The sequence below is a fragment of the Hippopotamus amphibius genome, chromosome 13 (genome assembly GCF_030028045.1).
Source record: "Hippopotamus amphibius kiboko isolate mHipAmp2 chromosome 13, mHipAmp2.hap2, whole genome shotgun sequence".
Lineage (NCBI taxonomy): Eukaryota > Metazoa > Chordata > Mammalia > Artiodactyla > Hippopotamidae > Hippopotamus > Hippopotamus amphibius.
In genome coordinates this window covers 35,011,499-35,037,715 of record NC_080198.1, presented here as the reverse complement: position 1 = coordinate 35,037,715, position 26,217 = coordinate 35,011,499, and the positions used below count along the sequence as shown (strand labels likewise).

The 26,217-nt window shown below is 48.3% G+C and overlaps 2 protein-coding genes across 5 annotated transcripts in view; one reads left to right on the top strand and one right to left on the bottom strand.

Moving 5' to 3' along the window:
- SFMBT1 (Scm like with four mbt domains 1) overlaps positions 1-9,631 on the bottom strand; it is a 133,282-nt gene extending 123,651 nt beyond the window's left edge. For 3 of the 4 annotated variants that reach the window (XM_057705557.1, XM_057705559.1, XM_057705563.1), the window contains exon 1: positions 8,746-9,139. The gene's annotated coding sequence lies outside the window, so the exon portion shown is untranslated. Of the gene's footprint in view, positions 1-8,745; positions 9,140-9,493 lie in introns of those variants that run through there. The other variant, XM_057705558.1, reaches the window with a different exon arrangement.
- Positions 620-10,896, top strand: LOC130834416 (uncharacterized). The gene is made up of 2 exons (XM_057704588.1): positions 620-644; positions 8,645-10,896. Exons 1-2 carry the CDS (start codon positions 620-622, stop codon positions 10,894-10,896), a joined length of 2,277 nt encoding a protein of 758 aa, XP_057560571.1.
- Positions 10,897-26,217: the final 15,321 nt, after the last annotated feature.

Sequence of the window (26,217 nt, the reverse complement as noted above, 5' to 3'; positions counted from 1 at the left end):
GAAGAGCAGCTTTAAAGAGAGAAAGATAAGAGTCAGTAGAGACTTCCTTAAAACTTGAAAGAAACCTTTGGGCACTTTTGAAGGTTTCAGCATTTAAAGGAGTTGGCTCTTTTTAATACCTAGTTTCACTTTCCAAAGTGGCTCTCCTTTTCCCTGGCAAGATTCATCATGGCATTAATCTTATATTTACCAGTCACAATTAAAATAAAACCAATGGGAAAGAGGCGGGGTGCAGAAGAGATCAAGTGATTTTCAGACAAGCAGAGTGCCCTCAGGCAGTACTGACCAACTCCAGGGAGCTCCACTTACAGAATCTAAGGACCAGATATCAGCTCTGTCTCGGAGGAGGAAGAAGGCAGCACTAGGAGGCCTAAGTGGCAGGACAGGATGCCGACCCTTCACTTGCCTTCCACCAGAACTCTAGTTTTACTTATTTTACATATTGGGCTTCCTAGAAAGATTTCACTTTGTTAAGTGAAAGCCTCTCGAGGATCCCATAGCTTCTAAAAATGTTTGAAAGCCAAGGAGTCAGAACTGCACATGCTTAAGTCAAGGGTTGGTAATTCAAGAATAAGACCCAGTTCCATGGGAAAGCTGTCGGGGGGGGGGGGGGGGGGGAATGGACACCATCACTAAGAAGGAAGGTAAAAACAGAGACCCAGGTAGACGGGCGAGCTAGAGGAGCAGCTTTAAGGCAGACTGAGGGATTCTGTTTGGAACCTGTAGATTTTGAGGGGCCAGCAGAGCATCCAAACTGAATAGGCGCAGAGAGCAGAGGACATATGGATCTGAAGCTCAGCAGAAAGATTTAGTGGGGCATAATAAGGGCTAGATGAAGTTTAAATGTGGGGGAATCCACCAAAAGAGGTGCAAACAGAGAAACAAGAGAGGGTCTCTAAAGGTCACAGAAGGGAAAAAGAAAAGGGTCTGCCTCGAGCTAAAACTATGTGGAGCCAGCGGCACTTAGGGCCACTTCAGGAGGAGACCCTGATTTGGGGGCAGTCTGTCCAGAGCAGAGGGGCACAGGCTGGACTGGCCAGGGTGGTGCTCAACAGAGCCGCGGGTGCAGAAGGGCAAAGGGACCAGAGTAAAGAATATTGGTCAGGAAGCAAACAAAAGATTGGACAATGGGTCCAGGCCTAAAGGGGCTAGAACTCATTGAGAGGAAAAGGAGGTCACAATGAGGTCAAAGTGAGACAGACAGAGTAGGGAAGCCTCTCGAGGAGGTTGCAGAAAAAGAATACTATACCAAAACCTGAGACTTCACTAGTATAGTGGCTGTGGAAAGAGCGCCTCTCAAAGTTAATAGGAAGCCAAAATCAGGGTAAAGGTCAAGGAGTGGGTGCGAAGGAGAGACTGTTTTCTGAATCTTGTTGTGCCTTAAAGCCCTGGATCTGGCTGTAGGAGTCACAGAGCCCTCCTCAAGCACTCATGGCAGAAAAGGGAGAGCCACCCTAGAAGGCAAGGACAAAAAAGCCCATCCAGCCCACTGCTTCCCTTGTCACGGCTCTTACTGGCAATAGAGTCATTTAAAGTTTCTCAGTTCACCCAGGAGCCCTTAAGGCAAACCAGGTGCAGATAATGCCTAAGAGCACATTAAGTCTGTCTCCCAATTTGTGTACAGTGTTACTTGTGTCAATATTAACACTAATAAAAACTAATGTATATTTTAAATGCAAATACAAACCATGATCGAGGACTAAAATCAGCTTCAAAAAGAAACAAAATGAAAATAATAAACATCACAGGGTTCAGAGATCATAAATGACCATAACAACAAAATACCCAGTTTCTTAAATTTCTAGGTTTAGCTACTAGATCACCTACCCCTGCCCATTCTGCTCAATAATAAAAATGAAAACTAATCAAAAGGAAAGTATATTCCTGGAAAGAACAACTATTTTTTTTTTTAAGAAAAGGCTGTCTCTTCTAACAGTGTACTTAGAAACTCCAATTCTTATATTAAAAATTAACAAACTGACTCTGGTATATAAACTGGGGTTTTCAAAATGTTCAATTTACAATTCAGGAGTATCAATGATACACAATGGGGACAGAATGGTGTAAAAGAGGTGCTCACTAGTGTCTTAGGGACAATATATCTTGCCAAAGAAACTGATATTTTCAGAAAAGCCTTACTGACTCTAGGAAACAACTAGCCACTCTGATATTCTTAAGAACTGAGCAGTAATTTAAGGCGTAAAAGAAAAAAAAATCAGGCTTCATGACACTCACTGGCATGAAGACAGTCAAAAGCACCCTGGTCAAGAAGGAAACTGGGAAGGGGCATGATCAAGAGATGTTCTAAGGTGTCTCCCCCACCATCCCAGAACAAACAGCACTCAGGAAAGTCTCTAACAAAGGCATCAAAAATAACAGTAAAGATGGATAGCACAAGGAACTATATTCAGTATCTTTTAATAACCTATAATGGGAAAGAATCTGAAAAAGCGCACACACACACACACACACCCCCCTGAATCACTCTGCTGTACACCTGAAATTAACACAACATTGTAAATCAACTATATGCCAATTAAAAATAGTAATAATAATAATAGTAAAGAAAACAATAATAATTTAAAAAAAAAACTCTTACACCTCTTTAGCTATTCTGGAAGTGCTAACTGCTCAACCCACACTCCTTAGTTCTGTCAAACCTGCTTTTTCTCTCTATGACTGGACATCTATGTTTCCCAAATACAGAGTTAAAGTAATACAATAAAGCTAAAATACAAAGCATTAATTATGTGGTATCATTATTATGTAAACTATTAAGCCCTTTTAAATACTCATTAGTTTTCCATTAACATAGAAACGAGAGTGAACTATGGTAAAACCTCAACTAACCAGAACAGCTGGGGAATGAGTCACTGAGTAATCATGCCTCTCAGATAGCTGAAGGCTTATTTACAACTTTAGACACACAAACTCTTTTGGTTAACTGTTCTGAACAGAACGCTTTGACTCAGGCCAACATTGTGAACATCAATGATTACACAATAAGGTGGTATCCTAAGACCCACAAGGCTCTCTGTCCCCATTCAAATGAGATCTCAGGGCTTCCTAGGTGGCACAGTGGTTGAGAATCTGCCTGCCAATGCAGGGGACACGGGTTCGATCCCTGCTCCAGGAAGATCCCACATGCCACGGAGCAACTAAGCCCGTGTGCCACAACTACTGAGCCTGCGCGATCCCACGTGCCGCGGAGCAACTAAGCCTGTGCGCCAGAACTACTGAGCCTGCGCTTTAGAGCCCGTGAGCCACAACTATTGAGCCCACGTGCTGCAACTACTGAAGCCCACATGCCTAGAGCCCATGCTCCGCAACAAGAGAAGCCACAGCAATGAGGAGGCCGCGCAGCACAACGAAGAGTAGCCCCCACTCACCACAACTAAAAAGAAAGCCTGCACACAGCAAAAAAAAAAAAGACCCAACACAGTCAATAAAATTAATTAATTTAATTAATTAATTTTTTAAAAAATGAGATCCCAGACTGCAGGAACCTTTTGCTTTCACAACTTCCTGTCTTCTACGTTGTTGTCATATTCTGCTTCCATCTCTCTCTTTCGTTCCGATAACCGTGGGTATCAGAACTACATCTAAGGAAAAGGTCCTGGTTCCCACAGTTCTGCTGGCACTTAGAGAGTTCTTCCAAAGGAGGTAAACGAGCCCTAGTGCACAGGTTTCCGTGACCTATTTTATCTCCTTTGGAAATGTATTTCCTCAGAAGGAAATTCTGACACACATGCTACAACATGCATGACCCTTGAGGACACCACGCTAAAGTGAAATAACCCACTCACAAGAGGACAAATACTGTATGATTCCACTTGTATGAGGAAGCCAAATGGTCAAATGCATAGAGGTGGAAGTGGAATGGTGGTCGCCAGGGGCTGCAGGAAGCAGGGAGTGGGGAGTTACTGTCAATAGTACAGAACTTCAGTTTGGGAAGATGAAAAAGTTCCAGAAATGGATAGCGGTGGTCACTGCACAACACTGTGAATCTTCTTAATGCCACTCAATTGCACACTAAAATGGTAAATTTTATGTGGTGTATATTTTACCACAACTTACAAAATTAAACATTTTTAAAATACTGTACATTTACGTCCACATTATTTACCACGCTCCAGACAGGCAGCATGTCAAGTGCATCTACGTCATCATCAGCCACCCCAAGATGACAGGAGTACAGATGAGCCACAGTGGTTTAAACTTATGATTCCAAAATATCATACATTATTTTTAACATGGATAAAGCATGTTTTTAGGAACAGATCAATAAGAAAAAACACTAGCAAAAACCCAGAGACAAAAAAAGCACTATTCTGGGTACCAAATTAACATGAAATTAATGTGAAAACTAGTGATAACTCACAGGTGGCCTTACCACTGAGCAAATATTACATAGTAGCCACCTCAAATACTTTTTAAAAAACTATTCTGAGTAAAAATATATATATATAATAATTTGGAATTCAAATCGAAGTACTTATTGTTTAACACTTTAAACTGTATTTAAGCAGGGAAAACTCGAGGTCTTTTAATGATTGTTAAATTTCTCAGTCCATCTCATGTTGTCATTCCAAGCATGACTGCCCTGCACTTGCAGCTGCCAACAAATCACCCTCCATCTCTCTTCTAAGATCCTTTCCAAATGTCATCTCAGCCCAGACCAACTTTCCCAGACCAAGCAGGTACTCTCAACTGCCCTATCCACCCCAAATCAGTCTAGTGATTAACCTTTCCCTAGATTAAGCAAAAACATCCACAAAGGAACCTGCATACAGCACTGTACACCATGTTAGAAATGCCACCGTATAGCCTTTACCCACACAGTCCAGTGCCTGGCTCTGAAGTTACTCAACTATCAAACCACAAAGTTCAGCTGGGACCTAATACCTTTAGCACAATATATAGACAACATTTTTCTTTTAATTATGACCTTGAGTGATGATCTAAAGACAAAAAAAAGCTAAATAAATTTATAAACATCCTCTTGAATAAAAGAGACTAGAAAATAATTACAAACCTTTAGGTGCCTTTGAGCAACAGGCAAAGGTTTACAGTCAAACTTGTTAAAACTTCTGCAGTAAAGTCTTAATTTTTCTTTTAATAACCTGTCTTCTTATCCTCTCTTCTACTTTTGTAAAGCTTAAAAATGAACTTGTAACAACCTGACCACATCCTTTCTATTTTAAACATTTTCCAATGGGGCCAGTTCCACTTGAAGAAGTATAGAGTCATATCAAAACCCCACTCCCTGGGCTTCGCAGTGGTTAAGAATGTGCCTGCCAATGCAGGGGACACGAGTTCGATCCCTGCTCCAGGAAGATCCGACATGCCGCAGAGCAACTAAGCCCGTGCGCCACAACCACTGAGCCTGCGCTTTAGAGCCCATGAGCCACAACTATTGAGCCCATGTGCTGCAACTACTGAAGCCCATGCACCTAGAGCCCGTGCTCCGCAACAAGAGAAGCCACGGCAATGAGAAGCCCCCACTTACCGCAACTAAAAAGAAAGCCCGCGCACAGCAAAAAAGACCCAACACAGCCAATAAAATAAATAAATAAATAAATTTATATTAAAAAAAAATCCCACTACCTTAAGTCTAATGGTTCAAAAATCTCCCAGGTAACCAAAATCCCCGGAGACTTTCACCAGGGGTTACTTTCATGTAACAACTACGTACAAGAAGAAATATTTTTTCAATTACAAAACATTCCAGTTAGAAAACAAATTCTGTTTACAGAAATAAAAATACCCTGCCATAACAAAGCCATATCATTTACTAATTACATGTTCTTTCATTCTCATTTAAATTATTCTGAGATATTGGTTAACAGCCAAATAATTCCAGAAAGAAAAGTTTCAGGAAATTATAAGATAGAACAGCTTTAATAAAAAATATTTAGCATTCAAAACACCTGCTTTATGGCCTTCTGTTTTCTGGATTATATTCATTTATTTCATGTGAACATGACATGAAGTCATAATAAAGAGGCCACTGAAATCTGGACAGTTCAGCTTTTCTATAGACTTCAGAGTCAAAAGATAGCAGCTTCTACATCATGGTTCTAAAGCTAAGCCCAGTCTAGTTACCACTGTGAAAGCAAAAGTACCCTACAGAAACAGCAAAATTAAGGAAAAGCATTTTTAAAGAGAAAAATCAGAGTTTACAAAAAAAAAACAGCAAAAGATGGAATTCCCTTTCATTTGTGTTTCTCATTTTGCATCTCCTTTAGTTGCATCTCTCAAAAATTTAACAAATTTTAAGTTAAATATCTGATAACACAAAAGCTAAGAAATCTAAAAAGTCAGCCTCCCCCCCCCAAAAAAAGAAAGAAAGGAAGGGAGGGAGGGAGGGAGGAAAAGAAGGAAGGAGAAAAGATGGTGGATCAATAATAACTAAGTGATGAATTATTTTCTTTGCTAATGATGCTATGAATCTCCGGGTAGAGTGACCAAATTCAGCTTAGTTTTTGGCCAATTGTCTGATTTAGTCACAGAAAAACAGAATTATTCAGCAGAATCATTTCACAAAAGAAAATCTTTGAACTTTGCAGACTATGCCCCATACATCCCTACCACAGGTCTTAGTTGCAAACTTTCTATCACACAGATGGCCTTGCAGTAAAAAAACACAAACCTTTGTGAGAACTAACAAGAATTCACTTACAACCTCTGAGTCCTTTAGCAGTAGAAACAAGAACGAGTACAAGAATATACTAAAAGGCATTTGGGAAGGATAAGCAAATTGCTGAAGTACTTGCTTCAGTGGGTAATATAAAAAACCCAACTTCCTAGGTTTAACACAAAAAGAAATCTTAATCATGTTGAAATTTAAAAACAAAAAAATCACACCTGACATAATTTTTAGCTACCTTTCGTTTTTGCTTTCATCGCTAGAGTTTTAATGATTTGATACACGAGGCAAATATCTTGCATGTAAAAATCAAGTTAATTGCTGTGATTTAAAAGACTGTTAAAGCTTTATGCCAACATTCTTTAATTCAATGAACTTTAAAACATCAATTTTCATTTAATTTTCTCAGCAAATTCTAGGCTTTTCAGATTCATCTACTGACACCTTAAACCTGACTTATTAGGAAAGTTCATGATTCACCCTTCAAACCGACTGTCTGCAAATATATCTGTATTCCAAAAACAGGAAATAACACATTAACACAGGGCCCATGTCCACAAGGACTCCCGAGAACCACAGATCCAAACCTGCACAGTACTCCCTCGGCTAAAAAGTGATCTTCTAACAAGTTTCCCAGGTCAGAATTTTTAGTTATTTTAGGTAGCAAAAAAAAGTAAGAACTGTTATAAAGGCATCAGGATCATGGCAAAAACGACCATGATCATAACTCCAAGCTTACACACATGCTGTCCTTCAGTTTATTAATAATATTGCCCCCTTTCACCCTCAAAAGGGTTCTGCTGCAAAGCAAAACTCACCAGTGGTGATGGAAGTCAGGATAGTGATCACCTTGGGAGGGGGAAGGTGTTTACTGAACAGAAGGAATGTAGAGAGAGTCCTTTGGGAAGCTGAAAATGCTCTACATCTTGATCTGAGTGTAGCTACCAGAGCACATACAAATCTAAAAAGTCACTGAACTCTAGGTACTTGAGATCTTACTGTCAGTTAGGCCTTAATAAATAAATGAATAAATATATACATAAAATTTCAGACACATTAAAATATGTTTGTAACTATCTTTCCAGATAATAAAGTACATAAAATCATCCTAGATAGAGCTCCCAAGATATTTTTTCTAAACGTATTTTAATAAAGATGCACATTTTATGAGCACTGTTGTGCAGAATCTTTCAAAGTACAGACCAAGATTTTTTTAATCTTTCACTTTAAAAAGTCACTGAATTTCAGAACTGAAACCAAACAGAATGATGATCTAGTCATTCTCTAACTTTGCAAACAAGGAAAACCAAATCTGTAAAGGGTAAGAAACATACCCTAGATAAGGCAGCTAGTCAATGACAACAGTAGTAACAACTGTTTCCAGATCTTGGGCCACTCCCGTTTCTATCAAGCCGTTACTTTTCTGACATTGTAAACAAATCTCAGCTCTCAACCTACCTGTGGCCTAGAAAGACTCAACACATTCCTCAAAACACCAGGCCAACAGGCCCCAAAGTGTATGCAAGACGCTCATCTTCCTTTCTCCTCTCGACAGCTGACAAATGAACACTTACATTTTCAGGCATTTTACTTGCAACGCAATAAAGTGTGACATCTTAAAAATGTGGTTCCAGAGGAGGAGGTATATGCAGGGATTGACGAAATCCATCTTATTTCCTTTCAAATCTCTTTGATGGTTTCTTGGTTCTCAAGACTATATCACTGCTAAGTAGGGCTCACGAAAACTCGCTCGAGGCCGTCCACCCGCATGGCTTTGAGTGACCCGCTGCGAATAAGCCCCACTAAATAAAAAGCCTGTCCCTGGCAAGGGGGTCCTACCCACTCCCGGCGCATAACAAAACGTGCAGGTGACCTGTCCTTTACGGCTCAGTTTTAGACCCCAGCGAGCAGCTGACATCTTGTGAAAAACTTAACACACATCCTTTCCGCGGGAATTTATCTCCGTTCTCACAAGGCGTTTCAGCTCCCCCACAGAGCAGGCCTGCCTTCTCGGGACACTCTGCTCGCCTCTCCAGAGCCTCCTTCTCAGGATCCAAAACGAGACTTTAAGAACAGAAATCGAAACGGTCACGGACCTCCGGAGCGGCAGGTCCGGCTGGGGTCGGGCAGCGGGTTCCGGGCGAGCCCAGGGCAGAGGCCCGGCGCACTCCACCACGCCGGTCCGAAGCCACCGGTTGCGGCGGCCGCTGGACGCTCGGCCACCTCGCCGCGGCCGCCTCGGCCCAGCGAAGTTCGGACGGCCGCGGGGGCGGCGCGCCCCCGGGTCCTGCTGCGGGTTCGCGCCCCAGCCCCGGAGCGAGCCCGGGGGGCGGGTCCGCGGGGGCTCGGCGGGAGGGAGCGCGGGGCGCGCCGGGAGGGGCGCGCGGCGGGCCCAGCGCGCCGGGGAACTTGGGCGCCGCGGTGCCGCCGCCCGGCCACTTTCCTTTCACGCCCCAGGGCTGCCGTGCGCCGCGCTGTCCGCCCGGGACAGCCGGCCGCCGCCGCCGCCGCCGCCGCCGCCGCCGCCGCCGCAGCAGCAGCGAGGCGCCCAGGCGCGCTCCTGCAGCCCGGCCGGCCGGCGCGCGGGGACGCGGGGACGCGCCAGGCCGCGCGCGGGCGCCGCGCTTCCCCCCACCCCCCCCCGCCCCCGCCCCCAACGCTCCGCCGCCGCCCGTTGGCGCCTCAGCCCGCGCGCCGGCCGCCCTCCGGCTCCCGGCGGATGTTCGCTGGCAAAGTTGCGCGGCCGCCTCGAGGGGGCCGCCGCGCGGTCCACCACCCCGGCGCCGCCGCCGCCCCTTCAGGCCGCCGCGCGGGAAGGCCCAGCCGGCGGCCCCGCTTTTTTACCTGCCGGGAGTTTTCGCGCGCGCGCGCTCGCTCGCTCGTTCGCTTTTCCCTTCTCGCGCTCGTTTTCTTTCTTTCTTTCCTTCTTTCCGTTCCCCCGCGCGAGCGCTTTTTCCGCCCGCGCCGCCCGCGCTCGCCCGCTCGCGCCCTCCTTCCTGCTGGGCTCCGCCGAGCGGGGCGGCCGGCAGCTCTCCCCGCCCCCCTCCACCCGCGCTCCGGCGGAGGCGGCGGCGGCGGCGGCGGCGCTCCGCGCTCCGACTCATTCCAATATGGCACGGGCGCAGGGCGCATGCGCCCGCGCCCCCCCCCATCCGCACTCCTCCCGGCAGCCGGCGCCCCTCAAGCCGCGCGCGTGGCGCCCCTCGGCCGGGCCTCCCCGAGCTAGCCCGCGCGTCTTCCGGCCCCGCTGGGCCGGTGCGGGAGGCAAGGCGGCCGAGGGCTGGGGTCCCGGGGGTCCAGCGCCGCCAGCCGACCCCGCCCCTCGTGCCCCCAGCCCACAACTTGCAGCGGACACCCCCGAGGCCGTGGCGCAGGGCAAGCGGCGGCGCCTCCGGACCCCCGACGGCCCTGCGGCCCCGCGCGGACGAGCCGCGACGGGGAGACGCGCCCCCAGGGACCCGGCGCCCATCCGGTCCCTGCTCCGACCCACGAGGGACGGGCCTCCGCGCCTCACCTCGGGTTGTGGACGCAGCCCAGGGAGCCGGGTGGCGTCCGGGTGTCGATTTTGGCGTGCTGGCCCGGGCGAAGCGCGATGCTGTCTTCCGCACGTGACAGCCTCCGGCGAGGTGGCATTAGCGGAGGAACGGACGGAGCGACGGCTGGATCCCAGATCCGCGCGTGTCGCCGCAGGAGAAGGCTGCGTCCGCCCGCCTAGCCCACGTCGGGGACCTGGCGCGCCCCTTGAGATCTGGAAAGGCACCCAGGTGCCCCCTGTCTGCGAAGTCAGACCCGGGGCCCCGGCGCACCCGGTGTCTCCAGGCTTCCGCAGGAGGCGCCCTGTAAAGCCGAGTTTTCCTGCCGCTCGGGGCCCCGGCGAGGGGGCACAAGACGGCTGCCGAATTCCGGCGGGAGAGCAGGGGGCCCCGGGTCGGGACAGAAGCTCGAAGGTGGCTACAAGCCGGCCCCGCAACCCGAGGTGTCCACGGGCGGTTATGTTCCCCGAGCTCGCCCCTTCCCCAGCGAGGGCAGGTGCCAGTGGGACACCCCCCTCCCCACCTGCTCTGGAGAGTTCCCGGCAGGAGGGAGTCCCTGCGCCACGGAGACTCAGGAGTGCCCCGACTCCTGGGCCCGGGAAGGAGGTCTCCGACAGGGCTCCGATGGCTCCAGCCTTTCAGGGAGGAGGAGGCACCCCCACCGCAAGAAGGAGGTCTGGGGTGCCAAATGCGGCTCAATTCGCTTCCCGCTGACCTCAACCACCGCGCTGGGAAGTATCACCCCACTTTACAGACAAAGTTGCCCCAAAGTCACGCTGCTGCCTAGATTTGAATCCAGATTTTTTTTTTTAAACTGACCCTGAAAAGACAATTTGAAAACCAGGAAGAAAGAAACATGCAAAAAGAATAAAGTAGTATCCATAATACTACTACAAAATGCAGCTTTTCACACATGAAAGCTTCCGCCTATGTGCACGGCTTTACACAGTTGCGACCACACATTCTCTTTTGTGTTTGATACCATCACTAACATTTTCCTTTTGGTCACACGATTCGTTTTTAATGTGTGCAGGTATACTCATCCATTCACTCATTCTCCTCACATTGCCGATTCTGGTCCCTTGTAATGGTTTGCTAATAGATCTTAGTTCTGCACTTGGGACAAATTCCTGGCAGTTGAATAACCAAGTGAAAGGTTAAGGAGCAGCAAGGTGTTCTTGCCCCACAGTGCCACGGGGCTTCCCAAAGAGCTGCCCCACTCAGCCTGCACCTCCCAGGAACAAGTTGTAAAGAGTTCAATACACATTTCTAAGCATTGGGTACCATCTTCCTTTTTCTCCCCTATTTTAGCAGTGTCTGTTGGTAGTCCAAGGTTACTTCAGTATTTCTTAAATGACTTTAAAGAGTTTTTCCATGAATTTACTATCTGTTTTTTCCTTTCTGTAAATGATCTGTTCATATCCACTCATCTTTTCGGGACTTGAACCTCTTCTAACTTTGAATAATCGTTTTTTTATGTTATAGATATTGCTCCGCTGTCATCAGTGAACCATGTATTTCCCAGTCCATTGTTCTTTTTTGTTTTATTCAATCTGTCGTTCTGGTCTTTTGTGATTTTTGTTTTAAATTACTTCAATGCTGACTAAGTAAGCTTTCTGCCACCCAACTGATAGTCTATTTTCTGCTAGTTTTCTAAAATTTCATTTTATGTTTAATTCTTTGGTGATTATCCATGGCACGTTTCTTTTGCTGTGTGGGGTAAAACATGGATTTGACTAATCACCATCATCATTAGTTTTTATGCAGTCACCATTTATTAAATAATTCTTCCCTTATCCTTTGCTTAGTAAAATCTACTTTTATGCGGGATTTCCTGGTTGTCCATTGGTTAAGACTCTGCACTCCCAATGCAGGGGGCCCAGGTTCCATCCCTGGTCAGAGAACTAGATCCCACATGCATGCCGCAACTGAGTTCACATGCCACAACTAAGGAGCCTGCCTGCCACAAGTAAGACCCAGCACAAATAAATAAATATTTTTTAAAATCTACTTTTATGCTAGGCTTTTGATTTCAGTTGGTCTATTTCTGAATTCTCCATTTCCTTTCACAGACTTTGGTTTAAGCTAATACCATGTGGATCTAAATATTGGTTCTTCAAAATAGGTTCTCACATCTGGCAGGGCTAGAATCCTCCTCACGGGGTCTTTTTTTATTCAGAATATCACTTGATATCCAGACTGGTTTAAGTCCATACACATTCTAGGATAATCATACAGGGGTTAAGAGTGCTGGCTTTGGAGATGGGATCATCCAAGTTCAACACTCACCAGCCCTGTGACCTTGGCAAGTTGCTTATCGCCTCCAGGCTTTAGAGGCTTAGTCTGTAGAATGGGGATAAAAGTACTACCTGTCTCACAAGCTCAATGCCTGGCACATAGTACATATATACTCAGTAAATATCAGCTGTTGTTACTGATATGTTTAGTTCCCCCCCCAAAAACTGGGATTTTTGCATGGAGTTACATTAAACTTATGAATTCATTTAAACATCTCAAATATTTTATAAAATTTCATTTTCCCAACCAGGACATTTGCTATCTTTCCATTTATCCAAATATGTTAAAACTCAGACAGAAGCGAGGTCCTTCACTGACTTCAGCCTCTCTTTGTGGCTCACCTTCGTGACCCCTGAGGAAGAGGGAGAGCGGAGGGCCACAAGGAACAACTGAAAACTGCCATTTAAGAGTCTGGCTTGTGCAGGGTCCTGTGTAGCTGTGGACATGTGTACACATGCAGGAAACCTTCTTTACCCCTTGCAAATCCCCCAGGGTAGGTCATGACATTCTCTATGGACAAAGCTGGTCTGCCTGGTGTGTGGTCTAGCTCTGCCTCCGTGAGAGGCAGAGACCACACACCAGGCAGACCAACTCCTCAACCCGTCTGCTGCTTGCAAATTTGGGTAGTAGTTATTCACAGGAGAGTCACTGCCAGCAGAGCATGGAGAAAACCGACTTCTGATCATGACACACCCCTGCTCAAAAGCCTCCCAGGGCTTCCCATTGCACTTTGAAAAAGCCAGAAGACTTACTTTGGCCTCTGAGACTGGCCCTGGCCACCCTACAAACTCACCAGGCACCACTTACCTGTCTTGCTGGCTGCAGTTCAGCTCCATCCCATAAGTATGCCGAGGCCCTTCCCACCTCAGGACCCTTGCACACTCTGTTTCCCACTGCCTGGGACACTCTCCATCCCACCTCATGCACCAACCTTCATGTAGTTGGTACCAACTCATTGTTCCAGTATCTGTTTAAAAAGGTGGTCTCCTTAAAGAAGTCTTCCCTGCTCACTCCACCAAAACAGGTTCTCTCTCTCCCCACAACTGGTGCCTATAATTTATATCTGTATTTGTCATTTGGGGGGGTGGTTCCTGTCACCCTCATCTAACCCCACAGACATCAGTCCCCCTGAGGGCAGAGATGTGCCTGTTTTATTCACCATGAAGTTGGCCCTTTCCCTGAAAGGCAGCAGATTGATGAGAGGTGGCTAGTGGGTCAGCCGGCAACATCCAAGACCAGAGGCTGGCACACCCATGAGGTACCCCAGCCATTCCCAACTCACTCTCCACTTCCTACTGGCTCCAGGGGTGGATGCTATGACCATGACCCCCTGTCCTCACTGACCAAGGGATCAATGTGGGATCATTCTGTATGAATCCCCACCCCCTGCTACTTCCAAGCAGGCCTTCTCTGTGCAGGTGGGTTTCAATTCAGGGCCTTGTTCTGAATGAGAATGTGAGGGCCAGGCCTGGACTCTGGGGAGCTGTAGAGCCCTCAGCCAGGACGTGGGTCCATTTTCAACCCAAGAAGAACTTAAAGTTCTGCAGCCTGCTAGGCCCTTTTGTCAGCAGCCCCGCATTGCCACTGACTGGTCAGCCTAAGGGAAGCAAATCACACAATGATGCCCGGTGGCTAGTCATGCAAGGGATCAAGTAGATTACCACCAAAGAGTCCCTGCTCACACCACGCCACTCTCCAGTGGGGCCCGGTTCACAATGCTGGCCCTGCTGCCCTAGGGGCACAGGCCACTGCCACATGTCCCTTCAACACATGCCCGGCTCCACCTCCACGTCTTGGCTCCTGCAATTTCACCCCACCGGGCATCCCTCTCCCCTATGGTGCATTGTAAAGGAAAAAGCAGTGTGCTTGGAGGTAGACAGCTTGGGGGTCAAGTCCAGATTTAGTCACTGCTTTTTTATGAGACCTTTTTTCAAATTTAATTTAATTTATTTTTATTTATTTATTCACTTTTGGCTGTGTTGTGCGACTTGCAGGATCCTAGTTCCCTGACCAGGGATCGAACCCAGGTCCCTAGCAGTGGAAGCACAGAGTCCTCACCACTGGACAGCCAGGGAATTCCCCAATAAGACCTCCTTTATGGGGCGCTTCACCTCTCTGGGCCTCAGTTTCCTCATCTCTATAAAAATGTGGTTAAAGCCACATATCATGCCAGGCCCTAAGAATCCAAGGCCATAATGTTCATAAACACACTTTGCAAATTGTAAAGCACAACAGAATTATGAGAAATAATTGGCCTGGTCCAAAACCACTTCCTCCAGGAAGACTCCCAAGATCTCTCCGCTTCCTTCTCTGCTTGCTTTTCCCCAGTCACCTATCTTGGGAGAAGCAAGGGCTCCCCCGACCCCATTTCCGTCCTTGAGTGTCACAAGCCCAAGGCTATGCCCAATTCATTCCCAGTGATCCCTCTCTACTTCCACGGCTCTGTTTTCCCAATTCATGGAGGAAAAATAATTAATGGGCACGATGTTCTCAATTTTATATTATTGGGCCATGCACTTCTCCTAAGCCTTTTTTCCCCTTCAACTTCTTATCTGCTAACAAGAGCTTAAGGGCACAGGACAGGTGACCAAGAACACTCAGCAATGCAGGGGATACAAGGCTGGCATTTATCTTTGGGGTGAGGAAATGTTCGAAAAATAGATATGGTGATGGTTACACAACTTCACGATATACTAAAAACTGCTGAATTGTACACTTTAAAAGGGTGAATTTTGTGGCATATGAGTAATATCCCAATTTAAAAGTTGTATGAGATGGGACTTCCTAGGTGGCGCAGTGGTTGAGAATCCACCTGACAAGGCAGGGGACTTAGCTGCAGGGGGTTCGATCCCTGCACCAGGAGGATCCCACATGCTGTGGAGCAGCTAAGCCCCTGCACCACAACTATTGAGCCTGCGCGCTAGAGCCCATGAGCCACAACTGTCAAGCCCGTGTACTGCAACTACTGAAGCCCACGTGCCTAGAGCCCGTGCCCCACAATGAGAAGCCACTGGAATGAGGAAGCCATGCACCAGAATGAAGAGTAGCCCCCGCTCACCGCAGCTAGAGAAAGCCCATGTGCAGCAGCAAAGACTCAACACAGCCAATAAATAAATAAATAAACAAATATTAAAAAAAAAAGTTGTATGAGAAAAGTCTGCAGTGACTGATACCAAGGACACAAGCCTATAGCCCTTGGATCAAATGTGGGCCCAGGTGGTGCTTTACTTGACCTGCACAGTAAAGTTTTCCACAATTCTCTCTTTTCTTGGGGGGGGGGGGTAATTTGCATACTGTAAAATACACCCATTTTATAAGTGTGCAGTCTCTGAGTACTGCCAGAGGTAACTGCCACCACAATCAAGATGCAGGGCATTCCATCACCCGGAAAGTTCCTTCCATCCCCTTCCAGTGACTCCCCTCCCCACAGGCAACCACTGATCTGATTTCTATCTCCATAGTTAGTGTTGTTTGTTTTTAAAAAAATTTCATCATAGAGTAATACCCTTTTGTGTCTGCTTTTAAAATTCATCCATGACGTTACATGTATCAGAAGAGTACTCCTTTTTTTCTCCTGATGTTCAACCACTCCTTTATTTCAGGTTAAATAATATTATTTTAATAACACAGTGTGCCCAAGAAACAAAGATTCATCACCTCTCTATTGTACCAGTCTTCAAAATATTGTACCCGTATCAGTGAAGTTTTGAGCATACACCCTCCTGTATGTTTACTTATGTTTAAATCATTATTTTCCACATACAGACTATTCTATCTAGTAAAATAGTCCGTGCATTATAAAATATACACCATATATAGAAAATTTAAAAGGAAGAAGGAATGCTAAGGTAAATACTACTTTCAAATAATTTTCATTTCATTCATCAAAGGAGTATAACCATTTTGGCCCTCATAAAATATTATCTTAAATAATTATTTTTAATAATATTAAAGAAATATACAATATTAAAAATAATAATATTGTTTAAAAAAGGAATGGGATTAAAAATGCTTCTTCTTGGGACTTCTCTGGTGGTCCAGTGCATAAGACTCCACACTCCCAATGCTGGGGTCCCGGGTTCTATCCCTGGTCAGGGAACTAGATCCTGCATGTGTGCCGCAACTGAGATTTCACATGCTGCAGCTGAAGATCCCACATGCCACAATGAACATCCCACGTGCTACAGCTAAGACCCATCTCAGCCAAATGAATAAGTGAATAAATAAACAAATATTTTTTTTAAAAACTTTTTAAAAAAATGTTTTTTTATATTGCTTAAGTATAAGTGAAGTACAATAAACTATACATATTTAATTTTGTAATTCAATTAGTTTTGACCCTGTGAATATACCTGTAAAACCGTCATGACAATAAAGAAAACAAATATTTTCATCACCCACAAAAGTTTCTTTGCATCTCTTTGTAATCCATCCCTCCCTCTTCCAACATCCCCAGGCAGTCACTGATGTGCTTTTGTCACTACAGGTTAGATTGCATTTTCTAGAATTTTATATAAATGGAATTATATAGTTGGTACTCTTTTTGGCCTGTCTTCTCTCAAGCAGCATAATGATTTTGAGATCCCTCCATGCTGTTGCATGTAACTGTAGCTCACTCCTTTTTCTTACTGAATGTTATTCCACTGTGCAGATTTGCCACAATTTGTTTATCTGTTCCCTTGTTGATGGGCATTTGGGTTCTTTCCAATTTAGAGCTATTGTGAATAACGCTGCTATGAACATTCATGTATAAGTGTTTCTGTGGACATGTGTTTTCATTTCTCTTTGTTAACAGCATATGTATTCTGTAATATATGAAGTATAATGTGTTAGAAGTATTCCTAATTATTAATTAGTAATGACATATGATATATGAAGATATAATATATAATAAAACAATATGAAATATTAAATGTATAATATGTATGTGTGATATGAATGTGTAATACGTAATATGTAAATGAAAATATAATTTATAATATATAACAAAATGTAATTAATATAGCATGTATTAAATATTTCGAATATATATAATAAATGTCCCATCAACAGTCATATACATTAAAGTATATGTGTATCACACACACATAAATATATATGTAAATACATAAATACATATACATATTTTTATCTAATGTATATGTCTTTGATGGGACATTTGGTCCCCATTCATCTACCCACCTGTTCTGAAAACCACATTAAAAAGAAGCAGTCACCCGGGCTTCACCCCAGAGAGGTCAATTCCAAGACCTCAGGTTGCGCCTGAGAAGCTGGCATTTGGAATCAGGACACCAAGCCTCACTATGCTGGCCAAGGGCTCCTGTATTTGGCTGCTTGCAGCCCTGGAGCCAGGAGGGAGTAGAAAGTAGGGCCAACACAGACATAAAACACTCTCGAAGCCTGTTGTGGCCTCCTAGAGGGACAGAGGTGGGAATTTCATGAAGAGAGCTGGTCCTTGGGCCCTTGGAAGGGAGTTAGCAGAGCAAGCACACCAGGAGAGGAAAGAGTAAAAGGACACATGACGTTGGACCCTCCCTGGCTCTCCCCAAAGTCACCTGTTGGGCTTGGGCAAGCGGAGCCTGTATCCCTCTGATGCTCGGAGTCCTTTCTCCATCCCCTGCCTGCTTGCCATGACTGGAGACCACAGTCCCCACCTGTCCCATGCCCTCCATCACACTCCCTGCCTCTTCCCATGCTGCCATTTTCCCTTTTTTATTAAGGTATAGCTTACATTCAAGAACTATTAGGATATTGGTATGAATCTATAAAATGTTAACAAGGACATTTACTGCATTTGTTTGATGCCTATTATAGCAACAGGGAAGCTTAATCTTCCTGATAAACAAGAGCCTCACAGTTACCTGGCTGGGCTTCCAGCCAAACGTGAGGTGCCACTTCTAGGCCTCCAACTTGGTTCCCTGCTTGTCATGCTGGGTATATTTGGGAGGAAAGAGATTTCTGCATAATACACACAAAATCAGAGAAAATGCCAATGGAACTTGCTTTACCCCGTCACTTTGTACAAAATGAAGTGTGGCCAATTGAATTCTAATTTTCTCATGACTTACTTTCTAATTCCTGAGACTTGCGATCTTCATTCCTGGTGGGTCTTGCTCCTAAGTCCTCCAATTTCCATTCTCCACTGTCTTCAGTCAGTTCTGGAGCACAAAACCTGAGATGGTCACATTTAACTTCCTGATATCAATTACTTGATCCTTATAATTGGGCTAGTAACATTTGGGCTGTTGAAAGCACAGCGACACACTCAAAGATGTCGAGAGATGCTTTCAGCTCTAAGATTTGGATAGGGCTGTGAATACCATTATGAATATTTCAGATAAGGAGCTTTCCAAGCAGCAGAGCCAGACTAAATCACTCATGCATCCTGCCTCTCACTGATGCCGCTGTGTGCCTGCACAGGTGGGACTGAGGCACACAGACAGATCTATTAAATGGCCAACCCAGAAATGCTCCCAGCTAAGTAAAGTCCTCCCTAGGGTTGATTCAATGAAAAGGGGTCCTTGAAAGGGCCTCTCTCCAGGGAAGGAGGCCTCATTTCCTCTCCTGAGCTGGGAACAGAAAACCTGGGTTTGTTGTCCCTTCTCTCCCAGGGCCTGATTTTTCCTCTGTGCGGGCGGGGGAGGGGGAGAGGCTCTACAGACCCCACCCCCACCCCACCCCACTTCCCGATCGCCTTTGTGCTGGGTCCTCTGATAGATTCAATATGGCAGCTGGGAAGCACTGCTGGGGACAGGCAGCCTTGGCAGGTGGGGGCAGGCTCTCTGCAGACAGCAAACGTCTTGTGCACTGTTCTTGGCGGGACCCCAGCAACCAGAGGATTAAGTAAAAGCATGCAAGTAAAGGTCTTCTGTGGTGGCCAACTTGTAGTTGGTGCTCACTAAATGTGAGCTCCCTTCTCCCCGACTGGCTCCCACATCAGCCAGATCCTCCATTGCAGCAGGACTCTGGGTTCCTGGAGGATAACTTCCGCCTCTAGCAGCCAGTCTCACTTCCACATGGGAGACGGGGCAGGCTCTTTGAGGCAACCGAGGGTCTGGAACCGAGGGGACTCCAAGGATGAACAACAACTGGAGTTTGCATCCATCACTATTGTCTGTTTCCTATAAAGTTAAACACACCCTTACCCTGTGATCCAGTTTCTCCACTCTTAGGTTAAATTTACCCAAGAAAAATAAAAATAACCCCCCCCCCCACACACACACACACAGACTTGCACAAGAATATTCAGAGCAGCTTTATTCATAATAGCTGAAAACTGGAAATAATTCAGATGCCTGTCAACAGAAGAATAGATAGTGTGGTATATCGACACTCAGTGATGCAAAGGAATGAACAAACGTTACACACAGCAACATGGGCAAATCTAAAAAACATCATTCTGAGTAAAAGAAGCTGGACATAAAAAAGAACATGGTAGGACAGCAAAACTAATTTCTGATTACTTCAGGAGGTCAGAGTAGCAGCTACTTCTTGGGTAGGCGCTAGTGACTGGGAGGGCACACAGGAAATTTGCTGGGATGATGAACCTTGCTCTGGTCATGCTTACATGGGTGTCCATCTGTGTAAGAATCATCGAGTTGTACAGTCCTGATTGGTGATTTTAACTGACTGTAACTTATTCCTTGATAGGAAAAATAAGCCTCCAGGATGCACTCTGAAATGAGGAGCAACTGGGGCAGGGGCAGCTGTGGAGAAGCAGGCAGAGGCCCTGCGTCTGCACACTAGCACTCCCTTTGTACAACCCACCCTGTAGGATCCTGGCTGGGAACGGATCCTCCTGGTTCTGGTCTTGGTGACCACTGATTGTCAGCCCACCGGCTGATGAGTGAGATCACGCACGAAGTGGCCGTTTACAGCACGGAGGCCTTGGAGGTAAATCACAGCCGGACGGGCCACGTCATGCCCTCAAGTCAGCTGGGCCACCTGTCACCACGAGACTCTGAACTTTTCTGAGGCCCCAGGACTGCCTGGCTGGAGTGGGGCATAAGGTCAGCTGTAGCCAACCTTGCTGGGAAGGAGGGGCCCAGCCCAACCCTCTCCTAAGGGGCAGCCCTGGTACAGAAGGTAACAGGAATGACCCTTAACAGACCTTAGCCACTGCACCCAACATGGACTAACCTCACCTGCCCTGTCTTCTCCTTAAGCTCAGCTTGTCCATTCTGCCTTCCATCGAAGCACCAGCCCTTCCTCAGACTGCCTCCTACCTGTTACCTTCTGAGCACTGGTTCTGCAGAAGAAATGACCCCTGACGACCCACACCCACACCCGTGGCAACACTTAGTTGTCCACATGTGGAAACACATACCTCACAATCATGCACACACATCCCGGGAGGGTCCTTGGCGAAAGCTTGGACTTGCAGACATGCACAGGTGCCTGCAGCCATGGGCACGTAAACTATTGGTGTCGTGCTAACATCTGTCTGCCCATTGCCTCTCAACCTCCCATTCTGGGTCCTCCTTCACTCCATTTTCTAGAAGCAGAAAGTAAAGGCCGAGTCAGATTGGCATGTGCTCATTCAGAGTCAGAAGTCCAGGGAAGGTCAATCTTTTCCCAGTGAGTTGCTTTGGGGCAGGTCGCCCCTAGTTAGATTGAGCCTGAGCAGGGACCTTGCCAGTTATACCTCTAGCCAGCCCTGTTGTCAGAGGTCAGAGAGAAACCTGGGGTGAGGGTGTAGCCCAGGTCCAACCTGGAGGAGAGGGCCCAGAAGGCCACTGACCTCACTCTTCAGGTCTCCCGGCCAGGGTCAGGGCTCTGCTTCAGAAGAGGCCTCACCAGACAGATCCTGCCTTTAAGATGTAAGGTTATACATTTTAAATGTATACAATGTAAATTAATTAATAAGTAAGATATAAGATGAGTAATGAAAGAAATTCACATTGAAAGGAGGTGCTTTGGCCGCAGTGTTAGTGTAATAGAGTGGTTCTGGGTGTGAGCTCAAGTGTTTGGAGGGTGATATAGCACCTGCCTCTCAGCTCAGGGAGTTCACTTTTCAGCATCTCCAAACGACCCCAGAGGAGACATGCACAGGGGTGTCCATTGTGGCAGTGTGGAATAGCACCCCAATGGAAACAGCCTAGATATCCAGGAGCAGGGGAACAGATACATCCACAGGATGTCCATATGTTGCACGTGCTCTGCCACAATTAGAAGGACTGAGGAGGGGGAGGATGGATGGTTTGGGAGCTCTACTTGTCCCCAGGAGCACAGGCTATGCCAGCAGCACCTGCATCTAGAGTCTGGGAGGGGTGTTCTGCTAGACATTTCCTGCCCTGCTCAGTTTCCCCCAAGGTAGGCTTCCTTCCCTACCGGTCCCCATCCCAACCCAAATCCTGGGGGGGGGGTTGGAAGAAAGGAGAAAATAAACTCTGAAAATAGTTTGAGATTTGAGCTTTTAAAGGAAAAGGATTGAGTCTTGAGGCCAAAATGAGGGGACAGAGATAGGAAGTCAGGGCATGGGTGGCAGTGTCATCACGGGACGGGCTGCCTGCAGGGCCAGGGCATGCAGCACAGCCGAACAGCACCACTGGGAGCTACACAGACATTTCACAGTCACGGGACAGTTCACAAATCAGCTACACGTGTTCAACACACGTGCTCCTAAAACACTTCCTTTTTAAAAAAAAAATCGTTGGGACTTTTAAAAATAAATTTATTTATTTAATTATTGGCTGCATTGGGTCTTTGTTGCTGCGTGCGGGCTTCTCGTTGTGGTGGCTTCTTTTGTTGCAGAGCACAAGTTCTAGGCACACAGGCTTCAGTAGTTGTGGCACATGGGCTGAGCAGTTGTGGCTCATGGGCTCTAGAGCTCAGGCTCAATAGTTGTGGCCCACGGGCTTCATTGCTCCGTGGCATGTGGGATCTTCCCGGACCATGGATTGAACTCGTGTCCCTGACATTGGCAGGTGGATTCTTAACCACTACGCCACCACGGAAGTTCCAAGGGAGGCTTCTGATTTAGTCTTATTGTATTACATTTTAAAAATGAGGATGTATTCACATATTTCTTAGGTAACAAAAACTAATTATTTTAAAAGTTAAAAAAAATTGTTTTAATTGAAAACAAGGAAGGAAAAGAGAGAACTGACGTCAAGGAGACGAGTGAAGAAGCTATTGTTGAAGTGGTGGTGAGGCCTGAGCCTGGGGGTCCCCATCTGTAAAATGCGTGCCCTGAGTCCTGTGGTCACTGGAGCTGTTGAGAGGACCCTTACACTATTGGAGCTGCGCTCTGAAGTCTGTGGGGTTTGTTCCTCAGATAATTGGCCAGAAGACAGGGCTCCTGTAAATACCCTGTTTGGGCCTGCCGGTGGAGCTGCCTTCCCGGGCATGCCTGATGCTCACAGGCCTCAACACACCCAAGAGGCCAACCGGGCCATAGAGAAAGATCTGGCAGCAGGGCTACCTCCCCCATCAGACCCCAGTCCTTGACACGGCCCTCCACCCCAGCCCAGCAGCCAAGTCAGGGGTCTCCATGCAAATCAGCCGTATGAGCTACAGCTCAGCTCAGACCAGAGCTCCAGAAACAGGCCCACAAGACACTCTCATTCTCTACTGCTCCAAGGCAGAATGGGGACAGCTGGACTCAGCCTCTAACTGCTAAGGCCCTCACCGGAAATGTGATGCCCAGCAGCTCCACCGCCTTCTCCCTCTCTGGGAAAGGGCAGAAGTAGGGCTGCCTGGGTCAGGAACTCCCCACCCCCTGCCGTGGCTGCGAGCACCACCTCATGAGGCAGACAGGGCCGCCATTCCTTCCCTTCATTGGAACCCACTTCCCCACTAGCATCAAGTGGCCATGAAGAAGGCGCAGTCACAGCATGGACAGCTCCTCACACAGGTCCTCCTGCCCAGGGGTGGGCTGGGCATCCTCAAGGAGCCTATGCCCCAGAGGCAGCCACTGCCGACCAGGTCTGGATGAGGCAGAAGCCTCTGGCTGGGGCAGGCAGGGTGCAGACACTGCGTGCCTGCTGCAGCTACCAGGGCCCTGTTGGCACACACACGCTCATGTCTGGCGGGGTGTGGGTTATGGGAGGGTGTCTCTGCACTGGTGACGGCAACACCATGTGGTAGCTCAGGCACAGGCTCTGCCGTCCCCCTGCCGGGGCTGGAATCCCCGTACCACCTTTGCTGGTGGATCTCAGGCCGACAAAAGCCCCTCTGAGCCTCCGTTTCCTCATCTGCCAGAGCAGGGTGATCCAACTACACTGACCTCACGGAGTCGCTGTGAGTGCCTGGGTCACGGTCAGCCCTCGGTCTACTCCAAGCCCACGCGGGGGTGTGGCCAGCTGAGTTCCTACCTGCCTCAGTGGCCTCAGTGGCCCCAGAGGAGGCTGGAGGGCCTTTCCTAATTGCTCCTCTGCCGCTGATGTTCTAAGAAGGGGAGGTGAGGCGCCAGGCAGGCTAAAGACCGGCCTCGTAAGAGGTGAAAGCCCAAAGGCTCAGCGAGGGCTAGTGAGGGGTAGGGCCCAGGTGCACTTCTAGTCAGTGCCCCAGCCTCGGCTGGACCCGACCAGCAGCCGTTCCATGTTCCGCGAGTGTGTCCAGGGCCCGCCTTGCCATTGTCTCCAGCCGCCCTGCTCAGCAGCCCTTTAGAGGAAACACACGGGAGGGTCCTGCCCTCTAGTGGCTGCCGGCCGTCAGGCCTCTCCTCTTGGATCCCGGGCCACGGAAGAGCCCGCTGCCGGCTCTACCTTCTTCCGTGCCTGCTGCGGAACAAGTCTGTTTTGCAGGGGCTGAAACTGAGGCTGGCCCTGTGAGCGAGCTCAGCTGTCTTAATCTCTGAGCACCTTTGAGCCCTGAGGGCCCTGCTTCTAGGCTCTGGGTGGTCCTGGGTCCTGGGGTCACAGGGTCTGGGTCCACGAAGAGGGAGGCCTGACTGTGCCCAGGATGAGGGTCCCGTGGGCCGTGGTCAACACAAGCACTGCAGGAGGCAGGGCGGGCCTTAGCTCTGGAACGGGAGCGTGCCCAGGCTCCCCACATGCCCACACCCCTGCTTCCCCCACTGCAGCCTCCGTCATCAGGCTGTGACCAGTGCCTGAGGGTGTGGGAAGCACCACAGGAGTTGAGAACTTAGCCTAGGACTTGACACAAAAGGTGCTTTGCCTCTGGACACCCCCATCTGTGCCCTAAATGAAAGGAGGCAGAGACCTCGGGGAGGAGGGGAAACTAAGGGGAAGTCCCACATCTCTAGGGAAGGCCTCTGCATCCTCTGTCCCTCAAGGGAGCCACAAGTGTGAGCCCATCAGATAAGCAAGTCTTTCCTTGCCATTACTGAACCATGAGTTGAGACTGGGACCGGTCCTTCCCCTAGTCCCTCCTTGCTTCTTCTGTCAGCCCCAGAGGCCTTCTTCCCTTCATTCTTGGAGTCTGAAATGCAAAGAGTTGTGGGTCTGTGACAGGCGCTGAGCATTCAGCATGAACAAGGTGGGCCTGCCTGGCCCTGGGGCAGCTGGCGCCCAGGGTAGGAAGTAGCCAGTGACAGCACAGGCCTCTTGAGAGAAGTGTTCATTGCACATGGTGCCCGGTCAGTCCCACCCAGTTCCACCCAGCTCAGACTTTGCAACCCTGGGCAAAGGCCTGTCCCAGGAAGCCTCTAGGTTCTGACAAGGACATCTGAGCTCCAGGCACACGCACCCCCACACACGCACACACTTCTGGCTCCCAATTAGCACTAATTGGACAGTGGAAGAACCCACACACTGAGTAGCAAAAGCAGTCAGGTCTGTGGGGTCCCAGGGAGGCAGCCCCCATCAGGGACCAGGTGAGCCAGGCCTTGGGGGATGGGCCCTGGGGTCCTTGCCTCTCTAAGGGGGGATCAAGTGACAGGGCCACATCTGCCAGGGACCTCAGTGGTCCCTCTGGAAGCCAGGAGCTGCCCCAGGGCTGGGGCAGACCGCAGGATGGGGAGCCTGACAAACACCTCCCTTTGAGGGCTCCCCCCGGCTCCTGGCCTCTCCATTTCCTCTGCTCCCAGTCCTCACTCCACACGTCATCCACTCATTCACTCTTTATCCACTCATTCATTCATGCATTAAGTGTCTATGGACCTCCTATGACCAGGCCCTGGGACCACAGACGTGGACGTGCAGCTGGTCAGCAGGGACTTGGAGGTGGGTCTGAGGGCAGGCGAGGTTCCTAGGGCTTAACTTCTCCACTTAAGCAGCCCCTCCTCTACCTCTCACCCCCACCCAGGCCTGGTTCCAGCTTGGCATAGATCATAGGGGGCACCCATCAGGTGGCTTCATTCCATTCCTGGTGGAGAGAAGAAGGCCAGGCTGGCAGCGTGGTGCACTCGTGAGTGGATCAGCCCCATATTCTCCTCCGTGTGGCTCTGGCTGGCACTCTCTGGGTGAGGCTGTTGTTCCCTCGGTCATTCATACGGGACTCAGAGGATATGCCAGCAAGGACAGCTGTGTGCCAGTCCATGACCAGGCCTGTGGGCACAGCACTGCTAGGAAGTCTCAGGACTGGGGGGCAGGAGGAGAAGGAGGTTCCAGGTCTGAGGTGCTCTGAGGTGGGGCTGGAACACACATGCCTGAGCAACCCGGGCCCCAGACCCTAGGCTGAGGGCCCTGAGCCAGCTAGCACCCTCTACACCACTCCCCACGGCTCAGCCCCGAGCTGCAGTGGTGGGAAGAAAGCAGGTGTGTCCAGCCTGGCACCCGTTCCCCAGAACATCCCCATCGGGGAAACAGAGGCTGGGCTCTGCTCCCCCTCCCT